This window comes from Podarcis erhardii, assembly GCF_964252035.2.
Source record: "Podarcis erhardii genome assembly, chromosome: 15".
In the NCBI taxonomy this organism is placed as follows: domain Eukaryota; kingdom Metazoa; phylum Chordata; class Lepidosauria; order Squamata; family Lacertidae; genus Podarcis; species Podarcis erhardii.
In genome coordinates this window covers 26,663,866-26,682,630 of record NC_138505.1, presented here as the reverse complement: position 1 = coordinate 26,682,630, position 18,765 = coordinate 26,663,866, and the positions used below count along the sequence as shown (strand labels likewise).

At 42.8% G+C, this 18,765-nt stretch overlaps 1 protein-coding gene across 3 annotated transcripts in view; it reads left to right on the top strand.

Moving 5' to 3' along the window:
* SPPL3 (signal peptide peptidase like 3) overlaps positions 1 to 18,395 on the top strand; it is a 40,407-nt gene extending 22,012 nt beyond the window's left edge. For 2 of the 3 annotated variants that reach the window (XM_081842024.1, XM_081842026.1), the window contains exons 2-11: positions 2,004 to 2,081; positions 3,204 to 3,292; positions 4,517 to 4,636; positions 6,976 to 7,054; positions 8,221 to 8,333; positions 10,359 to 10,465; positions 12,345 to 12,508; positions 12,763 to 12,962; positions 14,057 to 14,217; positions 15,331 to 15,408. In XM_081842024.1, the coding sequence (XP_081698150.1) occupies positions 2,004 to 2,081; positions 3,204 to 3,292; positions 4,517 to 4,636; positions 6,976 to 7,054; positions 8,221 to 8,333; positions 10,359 to 10,465; positions 12,345 to 12,508; positions 12,763 to 12,962; positions 14,057 to 14,217; positions 15,331 to 15,393 (1,174 nt within the window). In that variant the 3' untranslated portion in view covers positions 15,394 to 15,408. Of the gene's footprint in view, positions 1 to 2,003; positions 2,082 to 3,203; positions 3,293 to 4,516; positions 4,637 to 6,975; positions 7,055 to 8,220; positions 8,334 to 10,358; positions 10,466 to 12,344; positions 12,509 to 12,762; positions 12,963 to 14,056; positions 14,218 to 15,330; positions 15,409 to 16,480 lie in introns of those variants that run through there. The other variant, XM_081842025.1, reaches the window with a different exon arrangement.
* Positions 18,396 to 18,765: the final 370 nt, after the last annotated feature.

The window sequence follows — 18,765 nt, the reverse complement described above, 5'->3', positions numbered from 1 at the left end:
TACTTTATATCTCTTGGATTTACAAAGTGTTATATTCAACTAGAAGTGGTTGGAAACAAAGTAAATAACGAGCTAAAAAGACTGTTGGTATAGAACTTTAACAATGGCAATCCCTCTAGAGGGGACTGGAGACATTACAATGGCTGCAGAAGGAAAACTACTAGCAGAAATAGAAAGAGCCTTCTTTCTCGTGGGAACTTTACAAGAGCAAGCTATGATTATGGATAAACAGTTGATGACCTTGATCTCTAAGACAAGTAATCCTGCTGATGGAAGGAAGGAATTGACTCTGGAAGATTCTGCAGCTGAACCAGAAAAGATATCTTTGGAGTTGGAGGAAAAACAGGTCGAAGGGGAGAAAGTACAGATGTTAAATTTCTTACAGGACTCCTTGCAGCCAAGGAACAGAGAAGCCCTTTGGATTACAAGTCATGGAGAGAGAAAAGCAAGGGAGGAAGCCGCTGGACACAATAAAATATGGGAAGTTAAAAAAATAAAGAAATATAACTGGGGCTTCCTCCTCTTTTCTGGATTTGATGACTTGGGACTTTGGGGACCTTTGGCAGAACCTTGGCACCAAGTCCTTCTAACTAGGATTGATCTGAGAAAGGATGAAGAGACCTCCCGAGACTTGAAGACCAATAAAATGGATTACCAACAGAACAGGCAGGGAGAGACTGAAATAGACTTAAAGGCCTCCAACGTGAGAAATCCGGGCTAGAGATCTTAGAAGAGGACAGTTATTTTGGAAGGGACAGATACCTGGGCAGGGAGGGAAGGGGAAAAGTAGAATCTAAAATTTTAGGATTTTTGGTTTTTTTTTTTTTATAATGTTGATTCATATTTTAATATAAAAAAGGGTAATTTTTGGTATAAGAATCTTGATTGATCTTAGAATAAGGATCTAATGTATATAAGCAAAGGATTATTGAATTGGGCCTAACAAAAAGAATCAAATTTAAACATAATAAGAATAGGATTGGGGAAGGAAATAAGAACTTGCTGAATTTAATATGGAAATTGGGATGTATGGGGGGGGGGAAGTCAGGGAAAGAGGGTTATGAAAGTAAGGATATGAAATCATTTATATGTCTGTGTGTGTGTTGTTATAAAATGTGAAAATCCAATAAAAATTTATAAAAAAAATAATAATGTGTCACTCTTGCAGCCCTGATGTTGTTGGCTCAGTTGTCAGATGTTTGGGTACTTAGAACCGAAACACACGTGTTCACATGGGCATTGTATTGTGCAAGAGAAGCTTAGGCTTAATGTGGAGCTCCTCTGGTCAAACGGGTTACCTTGCTGTATTATGCATGTGAGAGAACTGATCCCTATAACCTAAGTACTGGATACCTAGATTTAGGGCATTCTGTCAGCAGCCTCCTGCCTAGAGTGGAATGTGTGCTGGTGTGACTTAGAAATTCCTGTGCTTGGGTCTTGTACCAAGTGATATGGAGATTGTATAGGTGACTGGTGGTCCTTTTTATGTAGGTGGGAACAAGTAATCTTATCCAAAAACTGTTCAGATTTCTGGTCATAAATTGTAACTTGGCATCGTTCCCTCTTCCCCCAGCTTCATGTTTGTGGGTTGTATCCAAAGCTAGTCCTACTCAGACTTAGACTAATTGAAATCTTGCATGTTAGTTGCAGGAGTTGCTGTTGCTTGTTCTTCTTCCCTTCTGTGCCCGAAGGTGGATCAGAATAGTTCACATGGCTATGTCCTGGCCTCAGGCCACAAGGCTTCTCCTGTAAATCCTGCCCCCACCTTTTATTTGAGTTTGCTTCTCTGGAATTAAAACAAAGTGCCTCTGGGTTATCTGTCTTTGGTGATAATCCAGTCATGTGAGTGGGTGAACAATGAGAAAATGAGTAAATTCCTGGCTTGTTTAACTTACTGTTGTGTTTAGACACCTGTTTGGGTTTTTGCTCATTTAAAAACTGAACAAATGTTTATCAGCTTGGTTCTATAATAATATACTGTGCCTCTCTGTCTTCCTTTCCAGGGCTTACTCCCTTGTGGATTCCAGTCAAGTATCTACGTTCCTAATTTCTATTCTCCTCATAGTTTATGGTAGCTTCAGGTACGATTATTTTCTTTGGTATATATAACAACCCCGCCCCCAAAAGAAAAGTCATGAATTGCTGGCCGTATGTTGATGCAATGTTCCCTAAAGGTAATCTTGTAGAACCATAATATATTAGGTATATTCTGTGTACCTAAAGGGGGTGGAAATGGTAGGTGAAGCAACATTCAGTTTGATCATGACTTGCCAAAGCTGTATTTTAAAGAAAAAAATGAACATTTTGCCAATTTGTTCTCATCCTAAAGCATGGAGGCTTGCTTTCTAGCTACACATCACTTTCAGTCTGGAAGGTTTAAGATTGTTTAGGGGGATGGAGTGACATGTTTTTTGAATTATTTGGCAGACGGACCCAGAAGGGAAGCGTCCAGAGCTTCCAGGCAAGACTGTGTGTGTGTGTGTGTGTGTGTGTGTGTGCGCGCGCGCACACACACACACACACACACACAAAATTACTGAAAGCATTTTGAATTTGCTGTTCTTTTTGAAGGCAATTTCATGTGTATGCAGATGCATTATCTCCACCTTTGGTTGTTGGATGACTGATGACTGTCAACTGGGGGACTGGGGGAGAGACTCTTGGGACAAGCGACCCACTCCATCCCTGCATGTTCAATGCTTGCTTTGGACTCGACTAATCAATTTACTTCATGGAATCATGTTCTTGACTCCACTTCTGACAGTCTATAGATTTGAACGATACAAATCTTACAATTTAAAGAAAGAAATGAATAAATAATCTGCTTAGACTTCCCTTCTTTTTGCTTTTAGATATCTGTTGAATACATGTTTTTATTTTAGCAGGCCTTTAATGTTCTGCTGAATTCAATGGTTTTTCTCCCCCTTTTGACTTCTGCTTCTAAGCTTGTTCTTACGTTTGCTGCTTTTAAGGTTTTGTTGCAGCTGTTTATACATTGTCTTTGTAATTTTTTCTGCTTACTGTTTCATGTTTGTAAGCTGTTCTGAATGTTCTGCAGAAAAGTAGGGGGGGTATAATTTTTGGGCAGCCTCTTAGTAACACTCATTAAATTTTGCATTAAATTATATCAAAGCTATGTATTAAATTTCAATAACCACTGCAAATATAAAGTAGAAGGTTTACATGTATTATTTTGTCTGTAGGTCCCTTAACATGGACTTTGAGAATCAAGACAAAGAAAAGGACAGCAGCAGCTCATCTGGGCCCTTCAATGGCAACAGCACAAATAACAGTAAGGACTTCTTGCTCCATAAGCTTAGGATGCAGAACTTGGACCGACCTTGGTCTTGCAGGCTTGTGATCCGCTGTTGGAACATGGCTACCCCTTCTGGGTGTGAACCACATAACGGCTGTCCTGTACAAGCCCTGCCAAATTGAAGGGTGGATAATTGATTACAAAGTCTTGTAATAAATCATTTTGTTTTGCATTGTTGACTTGAAGTTCAGCATTGCACTGTGTATGTGCTGTAGATGAGTGGTTCTGTCATTGGTGCCTGTAGTATAAAGTTTTGTTTGAGACAGGTAATGCTAAACTGGTAGAGATGGGCAAAGCTACCTCCTTTAGTTCTGAGGCACATTTGTCTTTCTTTACCTGCTGTTCTACTCCATTAATCAGTCCTCTGATGAGTCACAGATTTTCCCGCTTCACAAGCACACACATTTTTTCCACTTCAGTACAGTATACAATATTATATCTGTTTTTCCATGCAAGATACACTGTGTGCTTTTTCTGCTTCTCCAATTTCCATTGCCTTTTCTTTAGAGTAGAGACCAATAGTGCAATCCTATGCAACTTTACTCTGAAGCAAGACTCATTGTCTTCTGTGGAGCTTATGCCCAATTTAAACATGTCTGAGAGGTACATGTAAGCGCACCTGATGCAGGCAAGACCCAATCTGTGTATTTGATGAACACTGACAGTATGCTTTGAGGGTGGGTGGGTGGGTGGGGTTATGCGCTTTCTGTTATGCGCTTTCTGTCTTTGGGTGGTTATGCGCTTTCTGTCTTTGGGTGGCATGGTGGGGAGTATTATTGGGATCGCAGAAGGAAGTGGGCAGAATTTTTTCCTTTCCTGTCCTGCCACAATCCTGACAAAAATTTCTCCTTTGCAGCTGCAGTTTGCATTGAGAGGAGAGCTCCCCTTGGCACCCTGAGGCAATTTTCTCCCAGTGCAAATAGCAGCTTTGGGACTGCAGCAAGAAAGGAAATGGTTTAACTCCACTGCCTGTTGCAATCTCTGATTATTATCAGCTCCCCTCATCACAAAGCACGGGCACACCAACTGCAAAAGTATATATAACATCATGCCTAGTTAGGCCTAAGCTTTGGTTGTAAAGGGGGAGGGGTGAACATCAGGTAGGAATGCAACTGAATGCTAAATGTGTGCCATGTGATGCCAAATAACAAATGTTTCCTTTCCTTTAAAAACTAATAAAATAAAATAAAATTCCTGCAGGTATCCAGACCATTGATTCAACACAGGCGTTGTTCCTTCCCATTGGGGCATCTGTGTCTCTCTTAGTCATGTTCTTCTTCTTCGACTCGGTTCAAGTTGTCTTTACAATATGTACAGCAGGTAACTGCCTTCTCTTCACTTTCCCCCATCTTACATAGGGACTCATTGTTGCTGGAAATTGACACAGTTTTGAGGATGTCATATGAAGAAACTGCTTGTAGAAATACTGGTGGTTTCCTTCTATTTGTGTATATAACAGCTAGAAACTACCTGTCAATGTATATAAAGTCAAGGACATAGAGGCTGCAGTGTTTTTTCCATTACTTTCTTTAATATTTTTTTCTCTGTTACAACTTTCTCCACTTTAGCTGAGCAGCAGATTTTAAAAAACAAGTCTGGTTAAACGTACTTGCAAAATCACAGGCATCTTGGATCCTCTTAAAGGCACTTCCTCCTTTTTCTCACAGTGGCATAAATCTTCCAAGATGGTGCCTTTTGGTGCATCCTATAAACAGAGTATGGGGGGGGGGGGTTTCTCCAGAACTATTGTGTTTGTTCATAATGCAGGTTTCATTGGTCAGCTTCCTGCTCTACAATGGCTTTTGTGATGAGGAGTGGCTAAAAATATTTTAAATAAATAAACTGGCAGTCCCATGCACATTTGCATAGAAATTCCATTAAGATTGGTTGAACTTCCTTCACAGGAAATACAAATAGAAATGGGCATATTGATAAGAGAAGATTAACATCTTTAACAACAATTCATTCTAAGAAATGATTGAATTCTCTACCACAGGATTTAGTAAAGACCACCAACGTGAATGGTTTTAAAAATGGATTTAAAAAATTCTTGGAGGATTTACAGTGGTACCTTGGGTTAGGTACTTAATTTGTTCCGGAGGTCCGTCCTTAACCTGAAACTGTTCTTAACCTGAAGCACCACTTCAGCTAATGGGGCCTCCTGCAGCCGCTGCGCTGCCGGAGCATGATTTCTGTTCTCATCCTGAAGCAAAGTTCTTAACCCGAGGTACTATTTCTGGGTTAGCGGAGTCTGTAACCTGAAGTGTATGTAACCTGAAGCGTATGTAACCTGAGGTACCACTGTATTTAATAAACTCAAGTTGCTGATTCAAATGTCAGTGTCTATAATAGACTTTAACTTATATTTCTCTTGATGTGATCTGTCAAGCTATCAGATTTGGTAGGCAGTTACCTGGAGAGGAGCCTTCTCAGTGGTGGTGCCCTCCCAGTAGAATCCTCTCCCTAGGGAGGCTCACCCCAATACCTCCTCTATTAGAGGATTTTAAGCAGAAACTGGATGTTAATTTAGGGGCTTGTAGGAGTGGGGGTTTTTTTGCACTTTGGCAAATGGTTGGACTAGAGCAGGCACGTCCAATAGGTAGAAAAGGTAGGCCGTGATCTACCAGTAGATCACTGGACTTCTGCGGTAGATCACTGCCCCCCCCCCAAGAAGCTCAAAAAATCCCTTAAAAAAGCTCAACAACTTTGACCTGAACCCCCCAAAAGTGGGTAGATCACTGCTAGTTTTTAACTCTGTGAGTAGATCACAGTCTCTTGGGAGTTGGCCACCCCTGGACTAGAGGATGTTAAAGCCACTTCCAGCTTAATGATTCCAACTCATTTTTGCACCAGACAAAGCGAGTTTTATTTTCCCATGCTTTTTATCTTGCCTCTTTTATCTCTGCTGATTGCTTTTACACTCTTTTGTATTTGTTTTATTTCTGCTATCATGTTAATGTTTTTGCCTTTACATTTGCTGCCTCCTCTGTATTTTGAATTATTTGCAAGTCACCCTGTGAACCTGTTGAGAGTGTGGTATAAATTCATGAGAAGGTTAATTAAAAAGAGAACTGCAGAATTCTCCAAAGCCAATGGGCACATTCTTCTGAGAAGTTCTCCTGTAGAATACCCATTTAAATAAATGCCATGCAAGGGCCCAGAGCCCTGTTTGTTTCAGTGGGATTTGCATGGGAGGACTTCCTGCAGGATTGTGCTCAATATGTGGTGATGCATTTAGACGTTTGCAACAGTTAAATATTACCCATGGAAATTAGTCTCTGTGTGCCACATCTTTGGCCCACTGACAAAAATGTGGCATTTCAGAAGAGTTTCCTAGCCAGACTTAAATGTTTTGGGTCAGTCTTTTGACCAAAGCATTCTGTGTGGGCTCTCCCCACCTTAGGAACATACTAGTTTCATGATTATAATTTACTGATAAATTGCTTGGACTTCAGATGTTTTCCAGCAAAATGCAAAAAGCCCTTCACAGACGTTTTAATTAAAGTTCAACTTGTGTTTTGGCCACAGATTTTTTTTCTTTTCACATCCTTGGCCACAGATGTTGACATGTGTTAGTTTTCTGTGCTTGTCTTGGAGTTTTTGCAACATTGGTCTGTAATAACTTTGCCTTTTCTTTCTCTCTCTCTCCATTTCTCCAGTTCTTGCAACAATAGCCTTTGCTTTCCTTCTGCTCCCAATGTGCCAGTATTTAACACGACCTTGTTCACCTCAAAACAAGTAAGGAAGGTTATTTTTTTTTGTTCTGTGCAGTGCAAAGAACCTGTTGTTGATTCAACAAGAAGGGCCTCTCTGTTGTTGGTAGAGCTTTTGGCTTTGAGAAGAAGTTCAAAAACAGTCCTGCCACTGCTTTCCACGCCTGTGTTTATAATGCACAAAGAGGTTATAGCAGAGGTCTTCTGCTGTGAGCTCTAAACAGGGCTGACACACATTTGATACCTCCCCACAGTTAATGTGAGGCACGCTCTCCTGGGAATTTCTCCTGCACAAATAGCACTGGAACGAAGAGGAGCTTGCACAACTTTCCTTCATCTCAAGGCTTTCATATTCAGAAGAGCATCCAAGCAGACTTATTCCTTGGGAGTCACAGCTGCCTAATTCCCACTCGCCTGCTCATGGTGGCTTGAGACAGCTGAAGACCCCCAGGTCTTCAGGACAATGTGCTGCTCCCCCCCCCCCGCAAGGCTCCTGCTTTTGATCTCACAGCAGAAGGGGTGGGGGCAAAAGTGTCACACACATTACTTCTCTTTTTTCGGCCGCTTCTCAGGAATCACCACTTCATCGTGCCAAAACTGATGTATATGGTTATAGGCAGAAATAATGACCTGTTTGGATTGACGCCAGTAGGGTTGGTTCATAGTGGTGGTACTTTTCTAGCTGGGGGACAGAAGCACAGTTGAAATTCATTTTTTTGCAGGGGAGGGAAGAATTCTGGTCACAAGCACTGGCTCTAGAGATCATAGGGAACGTTTCAAAAAAAAGTCCAGCTTTTATGGCAGCTTTGGAATAATGTCTTCTGAAATAAATTGTTCTCTTCATGGATGGAAAGCTGTATCTTAAAGCTACGACCCCCATCCCCAAATTGGCATTAAGGAGTAGAACACTTCTGACACCCTCTCAGCAGAAAGCCCAATAATAGAGTAGCCAAAATAACGCTTTCATCTAATTTTAGGATCTTGGCAAATGAGTCAGGTTTGTGGGGGAGATCCTTGAGTTCATGCCTTCAGCACCTTTCCTTTGACAAAAGCCTTGTCACTAGGGCATTTTAGGTGCTCTTGAACCCAGTCCAAATAAGAGCCGCAACAGATTCCCCACCACCACCTCCTCCTCTCTACATACCAGAGAAGAGCCTTCATTGTTTTTGTGTTTCTGGTGGTGTTTTCCAGGATTTCTTTTGGCTGCTGTGGGCGTTTTACAGCTGCTGAGCTGCTCTCTTTCTCCCTCTCTGTGATGCTTGTCCTTATCTGGGTCCTAACTGGTCACTGGCTCCTCATGGACGGTAAGTGCTGCTGAATATGTGGATCTGGTCACTTGCTTGTAACAGTGACAGGTTGAAAAATTGTTAGTGGAAACTTTTCTTGCATTCTTTACTCAAAATGAACTCTGTACTTGCCATGGAAGTGTGTGTGCGTGTGTGCATTGTGTAAGGCAGTTTTTTCCAAGTAGTGTGGCAAGAGAGATTAATAAACTGAAGGTCCCTGTGAACACAAAAGTCCCCATCCAGAGAGTATGCTGCTGTTGTGCCTCTGCCTGATTCACTGCTTTTTCTTTTGACGGCATGGGATGTGACGAATACTAAAATCTTGGAAGGCACCCAAGGGTCATCTAATCCAACCTCCTTCAGTGCAGGAATCTCTGCTGAAACATCCATATAGAATAAGAGAATCTTAGAGTAATCATAGAATCTTGATCGTTCAATTGCTCCTGATGCAGGCAGGCAGCAGAATGGTCCACCCTCAGAGGAGACTGCCTGTTGTATGTCAGCAGCAGAAACTGTTCAGGGTTTGGAAAGAAGCAGGCAGAAACACGGAGATCTGTACTATGACATAATTTTAGTGACTTTAATATAAAGCAAACATATAAGGAGGAATGAAGTTCTTCTACTTTTAATTTAGAAAAAAGGGGGTGTCCAAGCTATCAGAAGCTTGGGAAATGCTCAGAAAAGGCTCACACAATTACTGTGAGCCAAAGAAAAGTGTTCTTTTCTGTCCGAAGTGGGGTGTGGGTTTAGAATTAGTCAATCTAACACTTGTCATTATGTAATAGACTGCAGAGAAGGAGAAGTGCAGAACTTCCAGGTTCTTAGGTGTGGCAACAGCCTCACTAGTGCACTCATGGAGGAGTAGACAGTTGTGCAGACTAGTGACTGATTTTCAGAGACAGAACACATTCACACACATAATGAGTCATGGCTCAAATACAACAACAAGCTTAGCAAAGTGAAACATTTTTGAAGTGCTGGTGTCTCCAGTACTTTTACATGTAGTACCTGATGCAGAAAGGGTGCAGCCTCCATCACTTGTCACACAGGCCTTTCCAAGGGGTGGAACAGCAAACAGACAAGAAAGTTCTCTCTCTGCAGAAACTTTAGTTCAAGTCTATGCTAATGTTAGCTCAAGCCTGTCTGTTGTGGGAGAGGATTTCAGTTTTACAAGTAGCTTGGGGAGAGTGTTCTTCTTATTGTTCTGAAAATTAATTATTAAAGTCACACATGTTTCTCTTCAGGCAGCCCTTTTCATGGTTGTGATCAAACCATTAACATTACCATTTGGTTGATTGCCTTTCCCACATGTGGCTAATTATTCCAGATGAGTGTTACCTTTCCCAACCTGTATAAAGAATTGGCAAAGGCACTTTTGCATTGCTGTCTCTTGTCTTGAACAGTGTATCTCATGTCAAAATTACCAAAATATTATTGCCTATATGGAGCTTGTCAGTAACTTTTGGCTAATGAATCGTGGAGTGCTGTGTACATTCTGTGCTGCTGCAGGTTTACTGAATGCTTTTCGTCCTCTACTCTCTTTGCTTTTAATTGTTCTTAATCTCTAATATGTTACATTGTGTTAATATTACTGACATAGTTGGCTTACACAGATACTGAAAGAGCAAGTTTCTAGGCCTTAAGATTCAGAGAGAGAAACCGTTCCCTTGTGTTCCTCCATTTTGTTCCCTGCCCAAAGCAATTTAGGATTTTTGAAAGGTTGATCTAGAGAAGCATGTTAAACTATGAAAGCAGATTAATTGCTTGGATATACAAATTTACACAACATATTCAGAGGACGAAACAGGATGTCTGCTTGCAGAAATGTGACTTTTTTTGGCCAAATACACATAGCCCTATATGTCCGTAGTCTACACTGGCAACTTTCCTCCATTTTCAAGCTGCCACTTCATTTCCAGGAAGTATCCCTACTCTGGTGTGTCTGGGTACAGTAGATGTTTTGTCTGTAGTCTTAGGCTTGTTTACCAGTAACTGTCACCTTGCATAGTGATCCAACTGTTTTGTTGCATTTCTGTTTTGTAGCTCTGGCCATGGGCCTGTGCGTTGCAATGATCGCCTTTGTCCGATTGCCCAGCCTCAAGGTTTCCTGTCTGCTGCTCTCGGGGCTATTAATTTATGATGTCTTCTGGGTGAGTTTCTTCTAGTTTCTTATGTATCCCTATAACCAGACAAAGAGTTATTCTGACCTTGATGGCAGGCTTGCAGCACCCATCACCCTGGACATCTTGAAATACTGTCACCGGGTACCAGGGGGCATCTATAGGCACACCCCATTTTGTTGCTGCATCTGTCAGTCATAACTTTCCCCTTCGCTTACATTGTATTTTTTCCATATCACTCCCTGGGACCTTCCCCAACTCAATTTTATCTTTTTCATGAACTTCTTTGAGGTTTGTTTGTTTACAATCTAGCAGCCTATAAGTTTAATTAATTAATGAATTCACTTCAACTTGTGTAGGAAATAGGTGATGAAGATCCCCCCATTGTTCAGAAGGAGCTGATTACAGACCTCGGCACACCTTAGAGGGTACCACCTTGGTCTCACCCAGCAGCCATCCCCAGGCAGTCAGAGAAATTTGCCTCTTTAGAAAATTTATATGTGGCTTTTCAATTAAAAAATGCAACAAGGCAACCATATCGCTCCACTATTTGATTTTCACATTTCATTGCATCTTGAAGGCCACATTGGTCAGATGGTATCAACGCCTCTTTTTTTCCTGAACACTCTTGTGGAGGAAGCTGTTGGAGCTTCTGGGGGAACTGGTGTGAAAACTTCTCACCCTGTCCTCTTGTTGATTACTTCTTTGTCAGGCTTGCAGTGGCCGCAGTGCCCCCCACCCAATGGCATTGTGTTATTGACCACCAGGTCTAGATGGTACAATATACACTAAAGGAAAATCTTTTGAAGATGTTTTACTCCCAGCAAAATATCCAAAATGTATAAAATGAGATCTCATACGTGCTGGAGGTGTAAACAGGCAGAAGGGACATTGTTTCATCTGTGGTGGGGTTGCAAAAAAATTAAGAATTTTGGGGATATTATATATGAGGAATTAGAAAAAAATGTTTAAGCAAACTTTCATAAAGAAACCAGATATTCCAAATGAAAAAAGAGAATATTCTTATATGCTACAACAGCAACAAGAATATTAATTGCCAGAAATTGGAAAGGAGGATTAGTACCAACAAAAGAGGAATGGCAGGATAAATTATTTGAATATCTCGAACTGGCAAAAATGGTGGAGACAATTAGGAGACAGCCAAACCAAAAGTTCAAAAAGGAGTGGGAAATTTATAAAGAATATTTTAAAAAACAGTGCCCTCAAGTTAAAACCTGGACATGCTTTGATTAATTTTCACAAACCATAATATGGATTATAAGTATAGTATTCAGATAACAAGAAGTGGCAAGATGATTAAAGAAGCAGTTTAGTAAGCAGATAAGACAGACCTGCTTTGAGGAAGACAGAAGTCTATTGGGGAAGATAAGAATGTATGGATTTATGGATGTACGTATTTTTTTTTTGTTATTATTTTATCATTTTTGTTAATTTCTTGTGTGGGTTTATTAAGCAAGAAAACTAATAAAAAGCATATTAAAAATAAATAAATGGCACAATTGGTTGGTGCCCCCAAAGGGCAGGGGTTGTTTCTCACCTGTGTGGGTGGTATCAACAGGTCCCTGTTGAGCCAGCAAACATGAGTGTCCTTGTGGGTGTGTCCACTGCTGCCATCTTGCTGCCATATAGATGCAGGTGGGCTTCTGTCTCTTAAGGAACATAATGCTATCATGTATATCAGTCCCTCTTGAGACTAATCAAAAGGGTTAGTGCCATGTCCCTGGGAACTGGCAAATCTGCAAATCCTGTATCGTTTCATCTACTTGCTTCACTTACTGGTCTCCTGGCTCACAACTTCTCTTGATCCTAGGCTGGATAATGAGAGAGATGCATAGCTTTTGAGGTGATCAAAAATAGCTTTTGTGTTTCCCCTGCCCCCCCCCCCCAGGTCTTCTTTTCCGCCTACATCTTCAATAGCAATGTTATGGTGAAAGTGGCCACACAACCAGCTGATAATCCGCTTGATGTTTTATCACGGAAGCTCCACCTTGGACCAAATGTAGGTCGAGATGTCCCCCGCTTGTCGTTGCCTGGCAAACTTGTATTTCCAAGGTAGGAGTCACCTTTTTGCCTCACGTCCTTTACTGAGGCTTCTTTACATTTTGCTCTTGGGAAACTGTTTTGTGGTAGATATGCTGTTTTAAGAAGAACCCAAGAAGCTTTGGGGCCACAATTAGGAAAGTGGTTTCCTTTTTGCTTGCACCCTAACCCGAGGGTCTGTGTGCTGATGGTTGGTCAGAGAAGAAAGGTTTGTGGGGTGGGGAGGGGAGCTGGCTCCTGAGTTAACCTAGCTCCTTGTTTTCCAGTTCCACAGGCAGCCACTTCTCCATGCTGGGAATTGGAGACATTGTGATGCCTGGCCTCCTTCTCTGCTTTGTCCTGCGTTATGATAACTACAAGAAGCAAGCCAACAGCGATTCCTGTGGTGCTCCAGGACCAGGGAACATCTCTGGCCGCATGCAGAAAGTCTCCTATTTTCACTGCACACTCATTGGATACTTCGTAGGTAAGGGGGAGGGACATGTGCAGAAGTTGATGTGGTGAGTGCAGTCTGGATGGATGGATCTCCACCCCCACCCCTTTTAAAGTTTGATATATCTTGCAATTGTGTGCATGATGCTTTGAACTGTAATGCTTTTCCTAAAGGTTAGAAGGTGCTCACGCAGACACCTTGGTTTGGAGCACATTGGTTTTATTTGCCAGAAGCGAGTAGACAAAGTTGCTGTTTGTAAACCTGAACTGAAGAGTGATAGGAGAGAAAGTTTTAAAAGTGTGCTAAAGGATAAGATTCTGGGATTGAGGGAAAGAGCAATGGTTGCACTTTGGGGTGTGCTGAAGTTGTCTTTCCAAAGAGTTCAGTCACTTGGCATTAGGCTGATATTGGAAAAACAAGAGGACAGAAGTCTTCCATTGGCAGTGACTGTTAAAAGAATTGGAAAGGTTAAATTGCAAGACTTAAAATTTCATTGGGAATTATTTTGTAAACACGTGAGCTCCATTTATAGGCTTCTAGAACAGGAATTAAAGCAAACTTGTTTTTATTTTGAGAAGTTGTCTTTGTTACAAGCAGGATTTTGATGTTTATAAAAAAAACTTTCCAACAAAGGGTATCTTAATTCTAGATTCTGAAAGCAAATTACCGAGAATAGCCATGTATGTTTGATGTGTTGATTGCTTGCAAAGGATGTGTACAAAACATGTGTGTTTAGGGGATTTGCAAAGAGGAAATTGGTTTTGGAGTGCAGAGGGCAATTAAAGGAAGGAGCAAAAGAGCTCAGGGGCAAACTTGCCTTCTGTCTCTTTGCAAGGCTGCCACAGAGATCATTTCTGTGCTTTGAAATTTTTCCTCACTACCATGAGATTAGAAGCCATTTGCTCTGGAAAGTTAAAGCAGAGGCTTATTATTAAAAAGCTGTTAACGGAACTTTAGTTCAGGAAGCCGTTCACTTGACCGTGGCGCAGTTTGCATTGTGGAATCATCCTGCCATGATACACAGTGTCTCTCTCTCAAGAGAAAACAAGACAGCAAATACATCATCTAAGAGAGAAAGGCGCCCATCTGGGTGCTCTCATTTCATCTTGTCTTTTCTTATATTGCAGGCCTCTTAACTGCAACGGTCGCTTCTCGCATCCACCGTGCAGCTCAGCCCGCCCTCCTCTACTTGGTACCCTTCACCTTATTGCCACTCCTCACTATGGCCTATTTAAAGGTGAGAGGAGTGTTGGGAGTCACGTCTGTGGGAATCTCCTTGGGCACATCAGTGATGTAATAATAATAATAATAATAATAATAATAATAATAATTTATTATTTATTATTTATACCCCACCCATCTGGCTAGGCTTCCCCAGCCACTCTGGGCGGCTTCCAAAAAAATATTAAAATACTACATCAAACATTAAAAGCCTCCCTAAACAGGGCCGCCTTCAGATGTCTTCTAAAAGTCTGGTAGTTGTTCTCTTTGACATCTGGTGGGAGGGCATTCCACAGGGAGGGCACCACTACCGAGAAGGCCCTCTGCCTGGTTCCCTGTAACTTGGCTTCCCGCAGTGAGGGAACCGCCAGAAGGCCCTCGGTGCTGGACCTCAGTGTCCGGCTAGAACGATTGGGGTGGAGACGCTCCTTCAGATATGCTGGACCGAGGCTGTTTAGGGCTTTAAAGGTCAGCACCAACACTTTGAATTGTGCTCGGAAACGTATTGGGAGCCAATGCAGGTCTTTCAAGACTGGTGTTATATGGTCTCAGCGGCCGCTCCCAGTCACCAGTCTAGCTGCCGCATTCTGGATTAGTTGTAGTTTCCGGGTCACCTTCAAAGGTAGCCCCACGTAGAGCGCATTGCAGTAGTCCAAGCGGGAGATAACCAGAGCATGCACCACTCTGGCGAGGCAGTCCACAGGCAGATAGGGTCTCAGCCTACGTACCAGATGGAGCTGGTAAACAGCTGCCCTGGACACAGATTTGTCCTGTGCCTCCATGGACAGCTGTGAGTCCAAAATGACTCCCAGGCTGCGCACCTGGTCCTGTCCCCCCAAAACAGTACTTCTGTCTTGTCAGGATTCAGCCTCAATCTGTTAGCCGCTATCCATCCTCCAACCGCCTCCAGACACTCACACAGGACCTTCACCGCCTTCACTGGTTCTGACTTAAAAGAGAGGTAGAGCTGGGTATCATCCGCATACTGATGAACACCCAGCCCAAACCCCCTGATGATCTCTCCCAGCGGCTGCATGTAGATGTTGAAAAGCATGGGGGAGAGGACAGAACCCTGAGGCACCCCACAAGTGAGAGCCCCCACCACCACTTTCTGAACACGGCCCAGGAGGAAGGAGCGGAACCACTGTATGACAGTGCCCCCAGCTCCCAGCCCCTCGAGACGGTCCACTGTCTAACCCCCTCCCCAGCATCTGCTGTGCTATTGCAAGGCCCATCCTTTTGAATTGTTGTGCACAGCCACTGAAAGCAGCAAAAAAGAAGTTATTTTTGTTAGGATATATGCATCCTACAACATACTACCACTATATACAGACTTAACACGTGCTTGACTTGGGCACATCCTCATATAGGACAACTCCACGAAATAAATAAATATAAATCAGTTCAAACCTGGAAATAGTGGGAGAGAGCTGGAAAGTCCTTGTGACTCGCAAGGAGACCCTCCCCAGAGCCTGAAGAAGTTTTAAAGGCAGAAAAAAACTTGTGGGCTCCAAAATAGTGCACAGGAGCCCTTGCTGCTGCCAAGCTAGCCCACTCAACAGCTGTTGGGCGGGAAGCTGTAATGTAGCGGGCTCAGTCCTGTTCCCTGTCCGTTCTTGCGATCTGGAGGCAAAGATACAGTATAGGTTGCTTTTTGTTATGTAGAGCTCTGAACTTTTTTGTTGTAAAAGAAGAAGACATCACCCTAGATCCCCGCCCTGACAAGGTTCCCCACTTACCTTTCACTTATGTGCACGGGGGTCTGGAACGTAATCCCTGCGTAAGTGGGGAGTTGCCTGTACAACAACAACAACAACAACTCCTGTTAACAAATACAATAAAATAAATAGCTGAAAGTCAGCATAAAGGCCCACTTAGCAGGTATTAAAGTTCACAGTTGTCTGGTAATGAAACGATGTCAAGATGGGTGCTAGGGGAGCATTCCCTGAGTTGGGTGATGCCACTACCTATCGCTGCCTGTCCTACCTCCAGCTGGTGCATCCAGAGAGTCTCTGCTGTATCAACCTGAGCTGCCAGAGGGCACTTGATGCCATGGAAGCACTGCAGGCCTGGCCCTTCCTTGTGGGCTGGAGCTGATGGGAGTTGAGCCCCAAACATCTGGAGGGCGCCATGTTGGATCCCCCTGGCGTAAACGTTACAGAGCAAAATAGTCATCGTCCAGCTTCACTTTCTGAATTCTGCCATCCTTGAGCCTCTTGCCCCAAAAGGGAGCCTTTGCAGCCTGTTATAATCTGGGTGCAGGAGCAGCCCCTTTGAACTCTGTGAGACTATACACACTCAGTTGCTCACTCTTCTGTCCCTTTCCTTAGGGAGATCTGCGTCGCATGTGGTCTGAACCATTCCACTCCAAGACCAGCAGCTCACGTTTCCTGGAGGTATGATGGAACGGATGGAAAGTGACCGGAACTTCTGCCTGGTCCTTTTTTTGTGGCTCACAGCTTGGTTGTCCGTCCCTGTGGCTGGGCTGGTACTCAGGAGAGAATTACCAGTTTGTGGAACTTGTACAAATGGACTTGCTTTCTGGGAAAAGGAGGAAAGAGCAAAGGCGTTTTGGTGGTGGTGGTCGAGGGAGTGGGGGCTTCTCCCCTCCCTTCTTGGAACTGGAGACAGTTTGCCATGGCAGCCGCCTCCCTCTTCTTCCTTCCCCTCCTCCTCCTCCTTACGGATTAGTGCTAGGCCATCCGGTGTTCCTCAGGGGAGAAGAAGGAGGAGGAGGCAGACTGACAGACACTTTCTGGTGAAAACGGCATAGAGTCATTGAGGAACTTGTGAACACTAAGAGGAGACAAATGGTCACTGCGCTTGGAGTTTCTTGGGAAACCCTACAAGTACTTTGGGACCAGTTTTCTGTTGGACTCGGGTTTCAGAGAGAACTGAGACAGAGGTTTTTCTGTCGCTATAATCTCCCCCCCCCCCATTCAAATTTATTAAATATGTTCTGTGGTGTGAGGTGACTTATTAAATCCACAGACATTTGAGTGACTTCTTGCAGTACACGATATAAAGACTTTGTTGTAAACAAGTTACATTTCCACCCAGATGTCATGTTGCAGTGAACAAGGGCACGACTTTTGTACACACACAAATGCATACACAGAAACACACACACACACACACACATGCAATGGGAAAACCTTCTAGGATCATGCTTTGTAGCTGACAGGGGCTTGCTGTAATTTTTAGCATGTAGAGCAGTTTACTCTGGGCTTTCTTGTATATGGATCTGCAAATATGCTGCTGTCTTTCCCATTTCCCTCCATGAGTGAAGCTTCAGTTAAAAAAAAACAACCAGTGTAGTATTTTGTACTTAGTGTGCTCCTGGATTTTAGGGGATTCTTTGATTTTTCAATCAATGTAGCAGACTTAGGGGAGGGAGAAAGCTGAAGTCCTTGACCCCCTCCCCCCCGCCGAACCCCTATTTTTGTTTGTGGGTTTGTTTTTTACAACTTAATCCATTGCAGGTTTTTAGTAGCTCCCCTCTTGACCCTGTGCATGTATTATAGCAGCTGTTGTCTCTGTGCGTTCTGATCATAGTAATGTATGACTTGTAAATACATTTTTTCTATTTTCTATTTTTTGTATTTTATTTTTTTTGCATTGTTTGATTAGTGTGCTGTATTTCCCCCCATTCCCTTACGTTTAAAAAAAAAAAGGGAGAGAGAAAGAGAAAGAGAGAATCCTGTCCTCTGCTGTTGTGATTGGTCAAAGTTTGTGATGACTGCTTTGTACCTGGGAGTCTCTTAAAACGTGGACTTTTCTAAACAAATTGTCCTGGCTATGTTATTTTTAACTATTTCAAAGGTTCCTAAGATGAACTTTATCTTTCCTGTCAAAAATGAAAGTTTCCTTTCTGCCCACTGGTTTAAAAGACCTGCCCCTGTATTGGGGTGTGTGTTAGCTTAGCCCAGATTCTGGGAATTCCTGGCATTACGTGGTGGTTTTAAGACCCTTCTTCTTCTAGACCAGATTAGGGAATCATTTTACTGAATATTTTCTCCCCTTCCCCCCTTTTCTTGCTGCTTCCTCAATTCTTTCTGGGGAGGGCTGTGTCTTCATGTCCTGTGAGAGCTTTCCAGGAGCATCTGGCTTGACTACCTTGGGAAACAGGATACTGGGTGCACTTCTGGCCTGATCCAGCAGGGCTGGTCTTATGCTTTATGAATTAGAAGCTGCCTTGAGGGAGGAAACAGGACCAGAAGATAATAAATAATTATGGAAACCACATATTTTTATTTGTTTATTTACCACATTTATATCTTACCCTTTCTTCTATCGTGGAGCTCAGGGCAGCAAATGTGGGATCCTGTGGTGGTCTTCTCCTTGCTCCACCCATGCATTGACTAAGACCTGCTGAGTTCTCTTCATTTGCCCTGATACCATGCTGAGGACAAGCAAAATCTTGGAAGTAAATGCTTAAATGAAATGCTATTTCACCCCTAGCTACCGCTGCCTTTTTTTAACGCGTCAAAGGGAGTAGTTTGAGCTGAAAAGTTGGGATTGGTTGGGTCGTTCCTAAATGATTTAGGGAACAGCTGCATACAATTGTTGCATACGACTCCACACAGAATTAACTAAGCCCAGCTTTATCCTAAAG